The sequence below is a fragment of the Coffea arabica genome, chromosome 2e, assembly GCF_036785885.1.
Source record: "Coffea arabica cultivar ET-39 chromosome 2e, Coffea Arabica ET-39 HiFi, whole genome shotgun sequence".
In the NCBI taxonomy this organism is placed as follows: domain Eukaryota; kingdom Viridiplantae; phylum Streptophyta; class Magnoliopsida; order Gentianales; family Rubiaceae; genus Coffea; species Coffea arabica.
The window spans coordinates 29,008,938-29,024,620 of record NC_092313.1 but is presented as its reverse complement, the minus strand read 5'-3'; the positions used below and the strand labels follow the sequence as shown (position 1 = coordinate 29,024,620).

The following is a 15,683-nucleotide window of genomic DNA, read 5'->3' as shown; positions in this document are numbered from 1 at the left end:
TTGAACTCGGTGATGGAGAAATTGAATTCCTGGCCCATGAGACGGAAATAGATGACGTTGGGAGTTTCAACAGTATACCTCGCAGGGAGTTCAAATTCAAAAGTGGAGTAAAACTCCCTAGTCAACTTGACAAAGGTGGGTTGGAAGACAACGAGATAGGGGCGTCAACCAATGGCGGTGTACATGCGCTCAACCTCCTCTTGAATACCCAGAAAAGTCATAGTCATGTTGTCAGCGCACTTGCATGGAATGATACGCCGCTCACAGGTTTTAGCATAGTGCCGCTGATCGGCGGGTCTAGTGAACTCTAAATGCCCAGCCGAGGTGAGCGGCGGAGGCCACGTGGGCACCCCTACCCTTGCCCAACCGGGTTCGAGCACCGGTGGCAGAAGGTTGGTTGATAGGGGTATTGACCGGATTGGAGGGTTGTGGTGGAGGCTGAGAGTGAGAGGTTCTAGACCAAGAGGAGGATTTCAGTTTGGCCATGGGTATGAGCAATCAACAAGGAGAGAAACTAGCCGATACAATTAGCAAAAGAAACTCAGCAAAAGCAAATCAATCGTCTCCAAGTGGTAACCCAATCGGTAGCAAACAGAAGAATTCAAGCAAGTGTCCCCAACCCACTGGGGTTAATAACCAACCCAAGAAGTTCAGAAGTCCTCCGAACCAGCAATTGAAGGCATTAGCCAGAAAGCCCCCAACGAAGCGATGAGATAAGACCAATCTCACAAAGTAAATCACTCGACACAGGGCCCCAATTCAATAGGCCATATCAGAATTAATTCACCAAAAATCTCAAAAGAAACCTCAACGAACTTAGCAATTTAAAACAAAGGGCAAAATATTTCCCAGCAACTCAATCAGATGTACCCAACTGGAATAAGCAATGTAAATGGCAAAGAAACCTCCCCAATTTAACAAACAAGTGCAGTATTTCAGCTCACCCAAAATCTCAACAAATGGCTCCAGTTGGCTAGTAAAAGTCTTAACTCAAAATCAGCAGTTTCAATGAAGACAGCGTAGATATTGGATAATAAGAACGCAGCCAACCAAATAAAGGTACCAAATTAAGATCCAGTTACTCCACCAGTACCACTGGTGCCGAATGTAGTTTAAAATCAATGAAATAGCTATAACAGAACAGAGCAAATGCTACCTACGGCCCCCCAATGCATCAGCCAACAGTAGAGGCTATGCAGTGCCACACTCGCAACAAGGGCTCCAACAAAGGCCGCAAAGGAACTCAATTAAAATGAATACGGAAGGCAAGTGAAATCAAGAGGTAGAACACACCCAATGATCCAAGATGACTCAACCAACTTCAAGAAATAACACAAGGATCACAATCTCCTCCAAATTTAATAGATAACCCAGAAATTGCACCACTACAGTTCTAATAATTCAAGCAATAATTCCCAGATAACTGTTAACAAATCACCCCCAGATAGGCACTTATGTAAGCAGGAAATTGGACCATAGATTAATCCCAAAATTAACAGACACATTTAAAATTTCAGAGGCCCAGTGAAGTGGGCGAAGTGGGGGAATACCTGCGTACTGGGGGAAATTTCAGAAGCCTAGTGAAATGGACGACGGACAATGGGGAGGCGACGGCTGGTGGTCGGCGGACAGTAGCAGGGGGTGCGGCGAGGGAGGTGCGCACCCCGTGCGTCGAAGTGACAGTGGCATGGGGCAGCGGCCCTGGCTGCTTCGCATGGCGAGGTGGAGCACAGCGCGAGGTCGGCCTGCGATGGAGGCAAACTGGGGACAGCGGAGCTCGGAGGAGCTGGAGGGCCGCGGCTGCGTGGCTGTGCGGCGCTATGGCGAGCTACCCTGTAATGCCAGCGGCAACGCGCAAGCAGGTCGTCTGCTTGGGCGTGAGATGGGGCCGGTGGAACAATGGCAGCTCACGGGCGGAGGTGGGCTGGCGAGCGACTGTGGTGGCGGCGCGAGGGAGGTTGAAGACTTCACGTGCGGTGGCGGGCGGAAGAAAAGAAAGAAAAGGCAAACAGGGGCAACGGGAAGAAGAAAGAACAGAGAAAGAAAGAAGAAGAAAGAAAGAAAGAAAGGGAAGGAAAAAAAAAGAGAAATAAAAAAGAAAAGAGAAAAAGAAAACAAAATAGTTTTTGTGTGTTTTTTTTTGTGAATTTTTTTTCTGTTTTCGTTTTGTTTTTTTTTCCTTTTTTTTCTTTCTTTTTGAGGAAAGTTGTTTTTTTTTTATTTTTTTTGCTTAATTTAATTATTATTATATTTTTCTTTTTAAAAAAAAATTATTTCTTTCTTTTTTAAAATTTTTCTTTCTTTTTTTTATTGAATACTATTATTATTACAAAACTTATTTTTGAAATTAAAAATTAGAGAATAACGGAAAATCAATAATCGTGCTTGAGTTCTTTTGAATCTTTACCTTTCCCGCGAACGTGACGCGGGCACGTCATGGAGGCACGGAATGAGGAGCTCTCCGGATGACTTGACGCGGGCACGTCATGAGGGCAAGAATCCCTTCCGACGATTCTGACCATGAGTTCTCCATACGTCATGACGTGAGCGCGTTATGAGAGAAGGACACCCACAAATCATCAAAACGAAAATTGAAACCTGAAATTAGTCGAGTTCAAGGAAAACATTATTTAAACTATCACACAAAATCAATCAAACAATTAGAAGAAATAATTAGGTTGCCTCCCAATGAGCGCTTTTCTTTAATGTCTTTGGCTAGACATGGCTAAGGAGTGCTATTTGGATCACTGTGGCTCATCCAACCGTATTGCCTCTATCTCTCCATCTACAAGACCCTCATAATAGTGTTTGAGACGGTGTCCATTCACTACAAACTTGTTGTCTGTTTTAGCACTCTGGATTTCAACTGCACCATATGAAAACACGCGAGTAACAATAAAAGGTCCAATCCAACGGGAACATGGCTTACCTGGGAAGAGCTTGAGCCTAGATTGGTACAGGAGGACCTTCTGACCAACTTCAAAGGTCTTTCTAGAGATTTGTTGGTCATGAAATGCCCGATTCCTCTCCTTGTAAACTAGTGCATTTTCGTAGATTTCGTTCCGGATCTCCTCCAATTCTTGCAAATCCAACTTCCGTTGAGCACCGGCCTCTTCTAGGTTCATATTACATTGTTTGATCGCCCAAAAAGCTCTGTGCTCGAACTTCACTAGAAGGTGACACGGTTTTCCAAATACCAACCTGTACGGCGACATCCCTATAGGGGTCTTGTACGCCGTTCGATAGGCCCAGAGTGCATCTTCCAACCGTTGACTTCAATCATTCCTATCGGGTAGAACTATTTTCTCAAAAATGGACTTAATTTCCCTATTCGATACCTCCGCTTGACCATTAGTCTGCGGGTGGTATGACGTTGAGACCCTGTGGAGTACACCGTACTTGCGAAATAACGCAGCCACGGTCTTATTGCAGAAATGCGTCCCCCTGTCACTAACAATGGCCCTTGGCATCCCAAAACGCATAAAAATATTAGACCTGATAAAATCTGCAACCACTTTCGGATCATTAGTCCGGGTGGTCTTACATTCCACCCATTTAGACACGTAATCGATTGCCAACAAAATATACACAAAACCAAATGAGGTAGGAAAAGACCCCATGAAATCGATACCCCACGCATCAAAAATTTCAACAAAGATTAACAGGACTTGGGGCATATGATCTCTACGGGCTATATTACCTACCCTTTGACAATGATCACAAGACTTACAAAACACATACGCATCTTTAAACAAAGAAAACCAATAAAATCCACTTTCCAATACCTTATGAGCAGTTCTCTTGGGTCCAAAATGACCTCCATAGGCAAAAGTATGACAAAAAGTTACAATCGATTGGAATTTAGCTTCACTTACACATCGCCTCATCACCTGATAGGCGCACCTCTTCCATAAGTACGGGTCGTCCCAAATGAAATATTTGGTGTCACTCTTCAATTTATCCCTCTTCGATTTTGGCAAACCTGCAGGAAAATTACCCGTTACTAAATAATTGACTAAATCAGCATACCAAGGCAATTGAGAATTTAAAAACAATAAATGCTCTTCAGGGAATGCATCCTTCAATGGTTCGTCCTCCTCTCGAACTGGTATGCGACTCAAATGGTTGGCTACTAGATTCTCCGAGCCTCTTTTATCCCTTATCTCCAGGTCAAATTCTTGTAGGAGCAATATCCACCTTATGAGCCTCGACTTTGCATCTTTCTTGGTCATTAGGTACCTTAACGCTACATGATCAGAAAATACAATAATTTTAGCACCTAACAAATATGATCTGAATTTTTCTAAAGCAAAAGTTACTGCAACAAGCTCCTTCTCAGTAGTAGAGTAATTCAACTGGGTCCCATTCAGAGCACGGGATGCATAGTAAATTACGTGAGCTGCCTTTCCTACTCTTTGCCCCAAAACAGTCCCTACAGCATGATCACTGGCATCGCATATGATCTCGAATGGCAAACTCCAGTTAGGGGGCTGGATGATCGGGGGTGAGGTCAATAACTCTTTCAATTTGTCGAAAGCTTTCTCACACTTGTTATCAAACTCGAAAGCTATATCTTTTCGTAAAAACTGGAATAACGGGGCTCTAATTTTCGAAATATCTTTGATGAACTTTCGATAAAAACCTGCATGTCCAAGAAAAGAGCGCACCTCCCGCACACTCGCTGGGTAAGATAAAGCAGATATAATATCTATTTTCGCCCTGTCAACCTCGATGCCCTTAGAAGATATAATATGACCCAAGATTATCCCGTGTTCAACCAGAAATGACATTTTTCCCAGTTAAGCACAAAATTAGCCTCTATACACCTTATCATGATCAATTTCAGGTTATCTAGATATGTATCAAAACTATCACCATACACACTGAAATCATTCATGAAAACTTCAATTATTTTCTCAACATATTCGGAAAAATGCTTACCATATATCTCTGGAAAGTGGCAGGTGCATTGCACAATCCGAAAGGCATCCGTCTATAAGCAAAGATCCCGAACGGGCACGTGAAAGTTGTCTTCTCTTGATCCTCTGGTGCAATCGCTATCTGGAAATACCCTGAAAATCCATCCAGAAAACAGTAATAAGCCTTACAAGCCAAGCGTTCAACCATTTGATCAATGAAAGGGAGAGGAAAATGGTCCTTTTTGGTAACGGCGTTCAGCCTGCGGTAGTCTATACACTGTCTCCAACCAGTGGGTTTGCGCACTGGTACTAGCTCACCCGTTTGGTTGGCCTCTGCCATCACTCCTGCCTTTTTTGGAACTACCTGGACCGGGCTTACCCATGGGCTATAAGATATAGCAAATATGATCCCCACATCGAGTAGCTTCAATATTTCTTTTTTCACCACATCCATCATGAGGGGGTTGAGCCTCCTTTGAATTTGGCGCACAGGTTTGGCATCCTCCTCCAGTCTTATTCAATGCATGCAGATAGAGGGAATGATTTCCTTAATGTCGGCAATGGTCCACCCTATTGTCTCTTTATGCTCTCTGAGGACCCGAATCAACTTTTTCTCCTGGGTTTTTGATAGTGCCGATGAGATAATCACCGGGAGCGTCTCGTTGTCGCCCAGATATGCATATTTCAAGTGCTCTGGTAGGGGTTTCAACTCCAATACAGGTGCCTGCACCACATATGACAATATCCTCTGGTGAGATTCAGAAATAAAAATAGGTGAGACTTCATACCTTTTTGTAGTGGTCGGCAATGAGTGCAATGCGCCTATTGTGCATTTTAGATCTTCGCTCCACTCCACTTCAGGCATCGTCTCCAACTCGAGGTGCTTGGTCAGAGCCACCTCCAACTCATCCCTGCCAACAGTTTCAAACACTTCCTGCACCGTAGGGTCAATAGTACTCACAGAGAAAACATAGCTAAAATTGGAGTTTGAGAGGTATTTCATAGTATCAAAGATATTGAAATGAACAATTTTTCCATCAAACTCCATAGACAAGGTACTCTTGTTAACATCAATTTTAGTTTGTACTGTGCTCAAAAGGGTCTACCTAATAGCAGAGATGAGGGATCAGGGGAATGATCATCATCCATGTCAAGTACATAAAAGTCAGCTGGGGATACCAAATCATTAATTTTTACCAACACATCTTCAACTAACCTATCAAGATACGTATTAGTTCGATTAGCTAATTGAATGATTATCTCAATTTCTTTTAATGGACCTAAGTTTAGAGAAGCATAGATAGATTTTGGCATCACATTAATTGACGCCCCTAAGTCCAGCATGGCTTTTCTAATCAAGGTGTTGCCTATCCTACAGGGGATAATGAACATACCTGGGTCCCCACACTTTGGTGGGAGCTTTCTCTGCAGGACTGTGGACATATTCTCCCCCATAATGACTCTTTCGTCTCCCCTTAACCGCCTCCGATTGACACACAAGTCCCTTAAAAATTTGACATATTTCGGCACTTGTTTAATCATGTCTAAGAGGGGGTATTAACCTCTACTTTGCAAAACACTTCTAGGATTTCCTTCTCCTTATCCTGCTTCTTCGATTTTTTCAACCTGCTAGGAAAGGGAGGCGGGTTAGTTTTAACTGTAATGACTGGATCTGGAAGTACCTGTGGATTTGTGCCATTGTTGTCCTCCTTCTCAAGTTCGTTCTCAATCTTTTCCTCATCATTGTCTTTTGGAATCATGAGTTATGATCCCTGAATTTCTTTCCTGCTCCTTAAAGTCATCGCACTTACGTTCTTCGGGTTCACTTCAGGCTGAGACGGCAATTTACCTTGGATTTGGGACTCCAAATGGTTGATTGTTGTGGTCATTTGAGTCATCTGATTTCTTATGTTCTGCATTTCAGAATCCGTCTTTTGTTGATTAGCAATTAATTACTTCATCATCTCCTCCAAAGATGGACTAGAGCTTGGTGGCGGAAGTGGTGGTGGGCAGGGATGATACTGCTACTGGTACCCTTGTTGTTTATTTGGCACGAAATTAGATTGCCTATTCCCTCCATAGCTGAGGTCTGGGTGGTCCCTCCAACCAGGGTTGTAGGTACTTGAATAGGGGTCATAGGGTCTTCTTGGCGCGGGCGCGTGACCTACCATGTTCACTTGCTTTGCACTTTCTTTCTGAACCAGTGGACGCACCTCTGTAGAATGACCCACGACAGCACATTCCCCACACACTTTGGCTTGTGAGGCACTTCCTACAGCTAATTGTCACACGAATGATGTCAATTCAGAAATTTGCTGCTAGATGGAGGATGTTTCTATCTCATTCACCCTACGCGCTGTGACATCCTTCCTCGTACCAAACTGCTGCGAATTCTCTGTCATTCCTTCAATTAGTTCCCATGCTGCCCGAGGAGTCTTGTTCACTAACGCCCTTCACTTGTAGCATCAATGATGCTTTTGTCTCTGAAAAGGAGCCCCTCATAAAAATACTATATGAGCAACTGCTCATTTATTTGGTGGTGGGGCACTTGATGCACAATTTCTTGAATCTCTCCCAATACTCATAGAGGAACTCGCCTGGGTGTTGCTTGATACCGCGGATTTCCTTGCTTAGACTTGCAGCTCGAGACGCCGAAAAATATTTGTCTAAAAAATTTTTTCTTCAACTGATCCCACGTGGTGATACTACCTGGTGGCAGGTAGTACAACCAGTCTTTTGCAGAGTCCTTCAAAAAGAAGGCGAATGCCCTCATTTTTATCTGCTCTTCTGTAATACCTGGGGGTTTCATGCTGTTACAAACTACATCAAACTCTTGTAGGTGTTTATACGGCTCCTCACCTGGTAAACCATGGAATGATGGCAAAAGATAAATTAGCCCATATTTTAATTCAAATGGAGTGTTATCATTTAAACTTGGGAAAGTAATGCATAGAGGTTGCTGATTTAAATTGGGAGCAGCCAACTCCCTTAGTGTTTGTGCATTCGCCATGGTGTCTTCTTCCTGGTCTGAATTACTTGAGTTATCACCATGCAAATCCATTGACTCAACCTCTGGGTCAAGTCCTTGAGATGTAATACTGGGCTGCTCCTCTATGAGTTGTCTGGTTTCATTTCTTATTCTACGCGCGATCTTCTCTACTTCATGATCAAAAATCAATTCACTTGTACGAGAAGACCGAGGCTGATGAGCAACCCTAGGGGAAGACCCTCCCAACCTTGTAATTATCAGAGTTGGATCTTTTCTCCCAATGAAAATTGAACTCGATTGTTCTCATGAACTCAAGACCTCTGACACACAAAGGCAATCAACAACCTTAAACAAATAAAGATGGATGAAGAGACACCACGATTGGGGAACAAACTAATCGATAAAGTCTGATTTGAATCCTAAGCTATGAACTCAAGAATTCAAGAGTAAGTTCGAATAAGAACTTGAAGGAAAATTCCTCACAATTTCTGGTTGTAATAATCTGTTTTTTCACTCATACAATAGGTGTCTTTTATAGGCTAAAACTAGGGCAAATCCGGCCCAAATAAACCTGGAATAGGAATTTGGTCCACATAAAGAGCCAACTCTTAAGGCTTTCCGATAAGGCCCAATAAGTAATAAAATAGCCAGCTCTTTAAGGCTTCCCGATAAGGTCAAATAAGTAATAAAATACTCAACGACTAACAACTACTAAACTAGGCAATTTTAAGACAACTACCAACTAAGCTAACAAGTATGAGATCATTCTTTCACTTCAAACGTACAAGTGAACAAGGTGACTTCATGGTCCATCAAATCTTCAAACTTAGCTTGCTCCTTGCTTGTATGGTGAATGATCAAGACTTGTAAAGCTTTCTTCACCTTCTTGGATCTTAATCTTGTCATCGGACCACCAATGTTAACCAAAGGATCCTTGACCCAAGATTGAAGTCGCTGCACACCCGTATCCGCATCATTCCCTCCGTCCTCGAAAGGATTCATCCTCGAATCTTCAAAGTTTGTATCAAAGTCAAAAGGGGATAGGTCAGATACATTAAAAGATGCGCTTATGCCATACTCACTTGGAAGTTCCAATTTGTAAGCATTGTCGTTTATCCTCTCTAGTACACGAAAAGGTCCATCTCCTCTTGGATGTAACTTGGTCCGTCGAGATGCTGGAAACCTTCCTTCCTCATGTGCACCCAAACCCAATCACCGGGTTCAAATATAACATATTTTCTACCCTTATTTGCATGTTGTGCATATTGCACATTTTTTTTCTCAATTTGAGCTCGAACTCTCTCATGCAAGGTCCGAACAGCTTCTGCCTTTTTGACACCATCTGCGCTTAAACACTCATTAACAGGAATAGGTGATAAATCTAGAAGGGTTAGCGGCTGAAACCCATAAACAATTTCAAAAGGGGAATGATTAGTAGTAGAATGAGTGGTTCGGTTATATGCAAACTCGGCAATAGGCAAACATTCTTCCCACTTCTTCAAGTTCTTTTGAACAATGGCTCGAAGTAGAGCACCAAGGGTTCGATTGGTTATCTCAGTCTGACCATCCGTTTGGGGATGACTAGAAGTAGAAAACAGCAACTTAGTTCCCAACTTTCTCCAAAGTGATTTCCAGAAAATAACTTAAGAATTTCACATCCCTATCACTTACAATAGTACGCGGTACTCCATGCAATCTAACCACATCCTTGAAGAATAAATCAGCAACATGGCGCGCATCATTTGTTTTCCTACAAGGGATAAAATGAGCCATTTTAGAAAATTTATCCACTACAACAAAGATACTATCCATACCTGTAGAAGATCTTGGTAAACCAAGCACAAATCTATGGATATGTCTGTCCAAGGAGCATGAGGTACGGGTAGAGGAGTATACAATCCATGAGGGTTACTCCTTGACTTTGCCTGCTTACACTTTAAACACTTATCACAAATGTTAGCAATGTCACGCCTCATTTTAGCCCAATAGAAGTGCTCATGCAAAATGTCAAGAGTTTTATCAATACCGAAATGTCCCATCAACCCTCTGCCATGGGCTTCTCTAACAAGTAATTCCCTAAGTGAACAGTTGGGAATACATAGGCAATTTTCTTTGAACAAGAAACTTCATGCCTATAAAATTTTTGAAATGCAACATGTTCACAAGCTTGAAACACATTAGAAAAATCAGCATCATGTGTATACAAGTCTTTAATGTGCTCAAAACCAAGTAACTTAGTGCTCAGGTTAGTGATCAAAATATACCTTCTAGACAATGCATCCGCAATGACATTATCTTTTCTCTTCTTATACTTAATGATATACGGAAAGGAATCAATAAATGCAATCCATTTCGCATGTTTTTTATGCAACTTACCCTGCCCCTTAAGGAATTTAATTGATTCATGATCAGTATGTATCACAAATTCCTTAGGTATAAGATAATGCTGCCACACTTCAAGAGCACCCACAACAGCATACAATTCTTTATCATAAGTAGGGTAATTAAGAGCTCCCCCACTCAACTTCTCACTGAAATATGCCAAGGGCCTATTATTTTGATGTAAAAAAGCCCCTATGCCAATCCCACTAGCATCACATTCAACTTCAAACATCAAATCAAAATTAGGCAAAGCAAGAATAGGTGCTGAAGTTAATAAATTCTTAAGCTTATTAAACGACTCTTCTTGCTCTTTTCCCCATTGAAACCCCACATTCTTTTTAATTATCTCATTCAAAGGTGCTGCAATAGTGCTAAAGTCTTTAACAAATCTCCTATAGAAGCTTGCAAGACCATGAAAAGACCTTACCTGAGACACATTGGTTGGAGTCGGCCACTCCATGATGGCCTTTACCTTGGCGGGATCAACACTTATGCCATTTGCACCAACAATATAACCAAGAAAGTTAACCTCAGGAGTGCAAAAGACACATTTTTCCAGGTTGGCAAATAACCTATTTTCACGCAAGGCACTTAAAACAAGCCGCAAATGCTCAACATGCTCTTCTAAAGACTTGCTAAAGATCAATATATCATCAAAATAAACAACAACGAACTTCCCAAGAAAATGCCTTAAAACATGGTTCATTAATCTCATGAAAGTACTTGGAGCGTTTGTTAAGTCAAAAGGCATCACAAGCCACTCATAAAGACCATACTTTGTTTTGAAAGCAGTTTTCCATTCGTCACCTTCCTTTATCCTTATTTGATGATAACCAGATCTTAAATCAATTTTAGTGAAAATGATTGCTCCATGCAATTCTTCTAGCATATCGTCTAACCTAGGAATAGGGTGACGATACTTAACAGTAATTTTATTAATTGCACGATAATCTGTACACATCCTCCAAGTCCCTTCTTTCTTAGGCACGAGAATAACCGGAACTGCACAAGGACTAAAAGATTCACAAACCTATTCTTTTTCAAGGAGGGAATCGACTTGCCTTTGAATTTCCTTTGTTTCCTCCGGATTTGCTCTATAGGCTGGTCGATTTGGTAGAATTGCTCCAGGAACAAAGTCAATTTGATGTTCAATGCCTCAAATTGGAGGTAATCCTTTCGGTAGTTCCTCTGGAAACACATCCTTGAATTCCTGTAAAAGAGAGTAGATTGCACTAGGAAGAGAATCGGTTATGCCTAGTGTGTAAAAAAAAGAATAATCAGCTTCCCTGTACAGAAGTACTATGAGAAGACTTTGTGCATTCAAAACCATATCTACCTCACGCACACTTACATAAAAATTCCTTTTTTTCACTTTCAAACTCTTGGCCTCACTGAGTTTTTTTTCACTCGAATTTTCTTTTTCACTCAACTCGGCCTCTACTTTCCTTTTTCCCTCATTCTCTCTCTCATTCGGCTTTTTCTTTGCTTTTTTTGATTGCCTTTTCTCTCTCTCTCTTTTCTTAAATGCAATTATTTTTCATACACTTGTGTAGGTGTCAATGGTGAAAGAGTGATTTTGAGGTTGTCCATAATGAACTTATACTTATTGGTAAGTCCAATATGATCAGCCTGTCTATCATACTCCCAAAGACGTCCCAACAAGACATGACTAGCATGCATAGGAATTACATCACATAAAACTTGGTCCTTATATCAACCAATAGAAAAAGCAATTAAGGACTGTTTGGTCACCTTGACTTCCCCCCATCATTTAACCAAGACAATCTATATGGTTTAGGGTGATAAGTCCATGGAATGTGGTTTTGCTCCACAAAATCAGCGGCTACACAATTAGTACAAGAGCCACTATCAATGATCATAAGACATACCTCATCTCCAATTTTGCATCTCGTATAAAAGATGTTGGTTCGTTGAAAATCATTTTCTTGAGTTTGGGCATTAAGCACTCTCATAGTCACCATAGTTCGTGCTACGGGGTCCTCCTCTACCTCAACCATGTCATCATCTTTCCCTTCTTCTTTAAGCGATGGCATGTCCGCATATTCCTCCTCTCCTTCGCTTTGTCAAACTCCCTCTTCATTCATGTACATGATGTTTCGGTTAGGGCATTGAGCCATGAGATGGCCAATTCCCTTGCATTTGAAACATGCCTTTGACTGGTTAGTAGATGTGTTTGCCCCTGGAAGAGTCGGCCGCGGGGTTGGTTTGGAAGAAGTTGCACTGGGATGGGACGGTTGTTCCATCCGCTTGTTTTCCCTCTCTCTATTACCTTGCCTTGGCCAAGCATTGGATGTTGGCAATTGATTTCTTTTCCAATGAGTGGAAGAGGATGTAGTGGTTCGGCCACTAGGGGTCTTTAGAGGTAAGACTTGGTTTTCCACCTTCTCTGCATAAGACACCATTTGTTGAAGTTCAAAGTGGTCTTGAAGCTCAATCTTCTTCCTAATTTCAGGATTTAATCCATTAAGGAACCTCGCCATGGTTGCTTCCGGATCCTCTTGTACATTGGCCCTTATCATCGCTACCTCCATTTGTTTGTGGTACTCATCAACCGAATTAGAATCTTGAGTGAGTCGTTGGAGCCGATTGTACAAATTCGTAGTATAATGGAAGGATACAAATCGTTTCCTCATCACTTGCTTCATCTCAGTCCAAGTGTCAATCGGTGGTTCCCTATTTTTCCTCCTTGTGGCATATATTTGCTCCCACCAAATAGATGCATAATCTAGAAATTCAATAGCTGCAAGTTTCACCTCTTTCTCTTCAGAGTAATTGTGGATTTCAAATACTTACTCAACTCATCTAACCCAATCCAAGTAAGTTTCAGGATCATTTTTCCCATGAAAGGTAGGCATATTGGTCTTGATGGAACCAAGATTGTCATCGGTTCTCCTACATCGGTCTCGACCTTCCCTCGCTCCCCTTTGGCTTTTCCTTGATCGAAAGGAGGTGTTAGAATGATATCCCTTATCATCCGCATTATGATCAGCACTCTGAACACTCGAAACCCTATTGTATGTATCTCCAGTACCTCGCATCTCAATGGCAGCCAATCTGTCGGATATTTGTGTCATCACAACTTCATGTCTCTCCGCTTGTTTTAGAAGAGCTTGGAGCACCAGTTTGAGTGACATGTCAGTCTCAGACGGCTCAGGCATGTTCCCCTCTTGAGACATATTGTCCAACCTGCAAAACAAGTGTATCCTAGTCTACCTTGCAAAGCACTCGTGTATCACTCAAGGAAAACACACTCACTCTCAATTTCCCTCCTCGAAGTTCTTAAAACAACTCAAACTCTCAAAAATTTCAGGATTAATTACCCTATAAGCAAGTAATAAGACACAAAGCAGAATTTTGTAAATCCTAGAAAAACTCTACCCGAAACTGGAACTTTTTTTTTTAGTAGCTGTTTTGCTGAATTTCTGGTCAGTATTTTGGAGGGTAAGTGGTGCTTTTTGGATGTTCAAATAAAGCAAGAACCAGTCCTCAAATTTCAGTCAAATCAGTTAGCAAAAACTAGTTCAACCGATTTTTGAAACTCAAAAATTCAAAGGCGGTTTGGCTAAAGTGTTTGTGGTAGTTTAGGTTTGGCTTTGGAAACTGATTTGGGGTGCTTGGGGTCTGGTTAAATAGTTTGGGGTCGTTGAAATTTAATTAAGATTGGAAACTCAAAAATTGGAAACCAATCAAGATTTGGAGACTAATCAAGAATTGGAGACCAATCAAGAATTGGAAACTCAAGATTTGGGAAACTTGATTTCCTTTGTGTGAGAGCCGATTCCTTCTCTTCTTCCCTTTTTTTTTGTTCTCCCTTTTTTTTTTTTTTGCTTCGGCTCTTCAAGCAACACAAATTCAGGTCACACCAACAAGTTCAAGAAAAATGGATGAAAGGTTATGCAAATCTCAAGAAGGCCCTAGTTCTTGATTTATTGTTCAAGAGCTTTCAAAACAAGACTTGGTGGTTCAAGAACTTCAAGAATTTTTTGTTCAAGGAGCTCAAGAACTTCCCCAAATTATGTTGTGGTGTTTAGAGTTTGCAAGAACAACAACTAATACTCAAGAAATAGGCAAAACAGAATTTCAGCAATACTCAAAAGAAAATTCCAGCAATACTCTAGCAACTTGGACACTAAAACAATATAAGGTACGTGACTCTCTTTTTTTTTTATCTTTAAACTCTAACAACCCAAACACAAGTATAACAGACCCAAGAACTTGGACAGAAAACACAAAAAGACAACACCCAAACAGATTTTTTTTGACTCGGATGAACAGTAATGTGAACAGTACGCTACAGTACAATGAACAGTATTTGGTACAGTAACGATGAACAGTAATCGCTACAGTATATATATATATATTTTTTTGACAAAAGACACAAACTAACAAGATATCAACAACTTCAATTAAAAGAGAATTAACCTGATGCTCTGATTACCAACTGATGAGCAACCCTAGGGGAAGATCCTCCTAGACCCTCCCAACCTTATAATTATCAGAGTTGGATCTTTTCTCCCAATGGAAATTGAACTCGATTGTTCTCATGAACTCAAGACCTCTGACACACAAAGGCAATCAACAACCTTAAGCAAATAAAGATGGATGAAGAGACACCACGATTAGGGAACAAACTAATCGATAAAGTCTGATTTGAATCCTAAGCTATGAACTCAAGAATTCAAGAGTAAGTTCGAATAAGAACTTGAAGAAAAATTCCTCACGATTTCGGGTTGTAATAATCTGTTTTTTCACTCATACAATAGGTGCCTTTTATAGGATAAAACTAGGGCAAATCCGGCCCAAATAAACCTGGAATAGGAATTCGGTCCACATAAAGAGCCAGCTCTTTAAGGCTTCCCGATAAGGCCCAATAAGTAATAAAATACTCAACGACTAATAACTACTAAACTAGACAGTCTTAAGACAACTACCAACTAAGCTAACAAGTATGAGATCATTCTTTTACTTCAAATATACAAGTGAACAAGGTGACTTCATGGTCCATCAAATCTTCAAACTTAGCTTGCTCCTTGCTTGTATGGTGAATGATCAAGGCTTGTAAAGTTTCCTTCATCTTCTTGGATCTTAATCTTGTCATCGGACCACCAATGTTAACCAAAGGATCCTTGACCCAAGATTGAAGTCGCTGCATACCCGTATCCGCATCAGAGGCATACACTAGAAAAACACCAGAAAATTAGAGCAAAAAAATGAACTTAAAAAGAAACAAATAATAGCGCCAGCCCCCCGCAACGGCACCAAAAATTGACAGGTGTCGGGCCTGTGCAATAATAAAAACCTGTTCAACTAAAGTTAATTTCTGTAGATAGTGGTAAGTAGGGTCGAATCCACAGGGATTGGGTGTAACAGTT

At 41.2% G+C, this 15,683-nt stretch overlaps 1 protein-coding gene across 1 annotated transcript; it reads right to left on the bottom strand.

Annotated features, from left to right (window-relative positions):
- Positions 1–2,744: 2,744 nt before the first annotated feature.
- On the bottom strand, positions 2,745–3,215 carry LOC113728908 (uncharacterized). Its single transcript, XM_027253261.1, has 2 exons — positions 2,930–3,215; positions 2,745–2,866 (listed from the first exon to the last, which is right to left on the bottom strand). Exons 1-2 carry the CDS (start codon positions 3,213–3,215, stop codon positions 2,745–2,747), a joined length of 408 nt encoding a protein of 135 aa, XP_027109062.1.
- Positions 3,216–15,683: the final 12,468 nt, after the last annotated feature.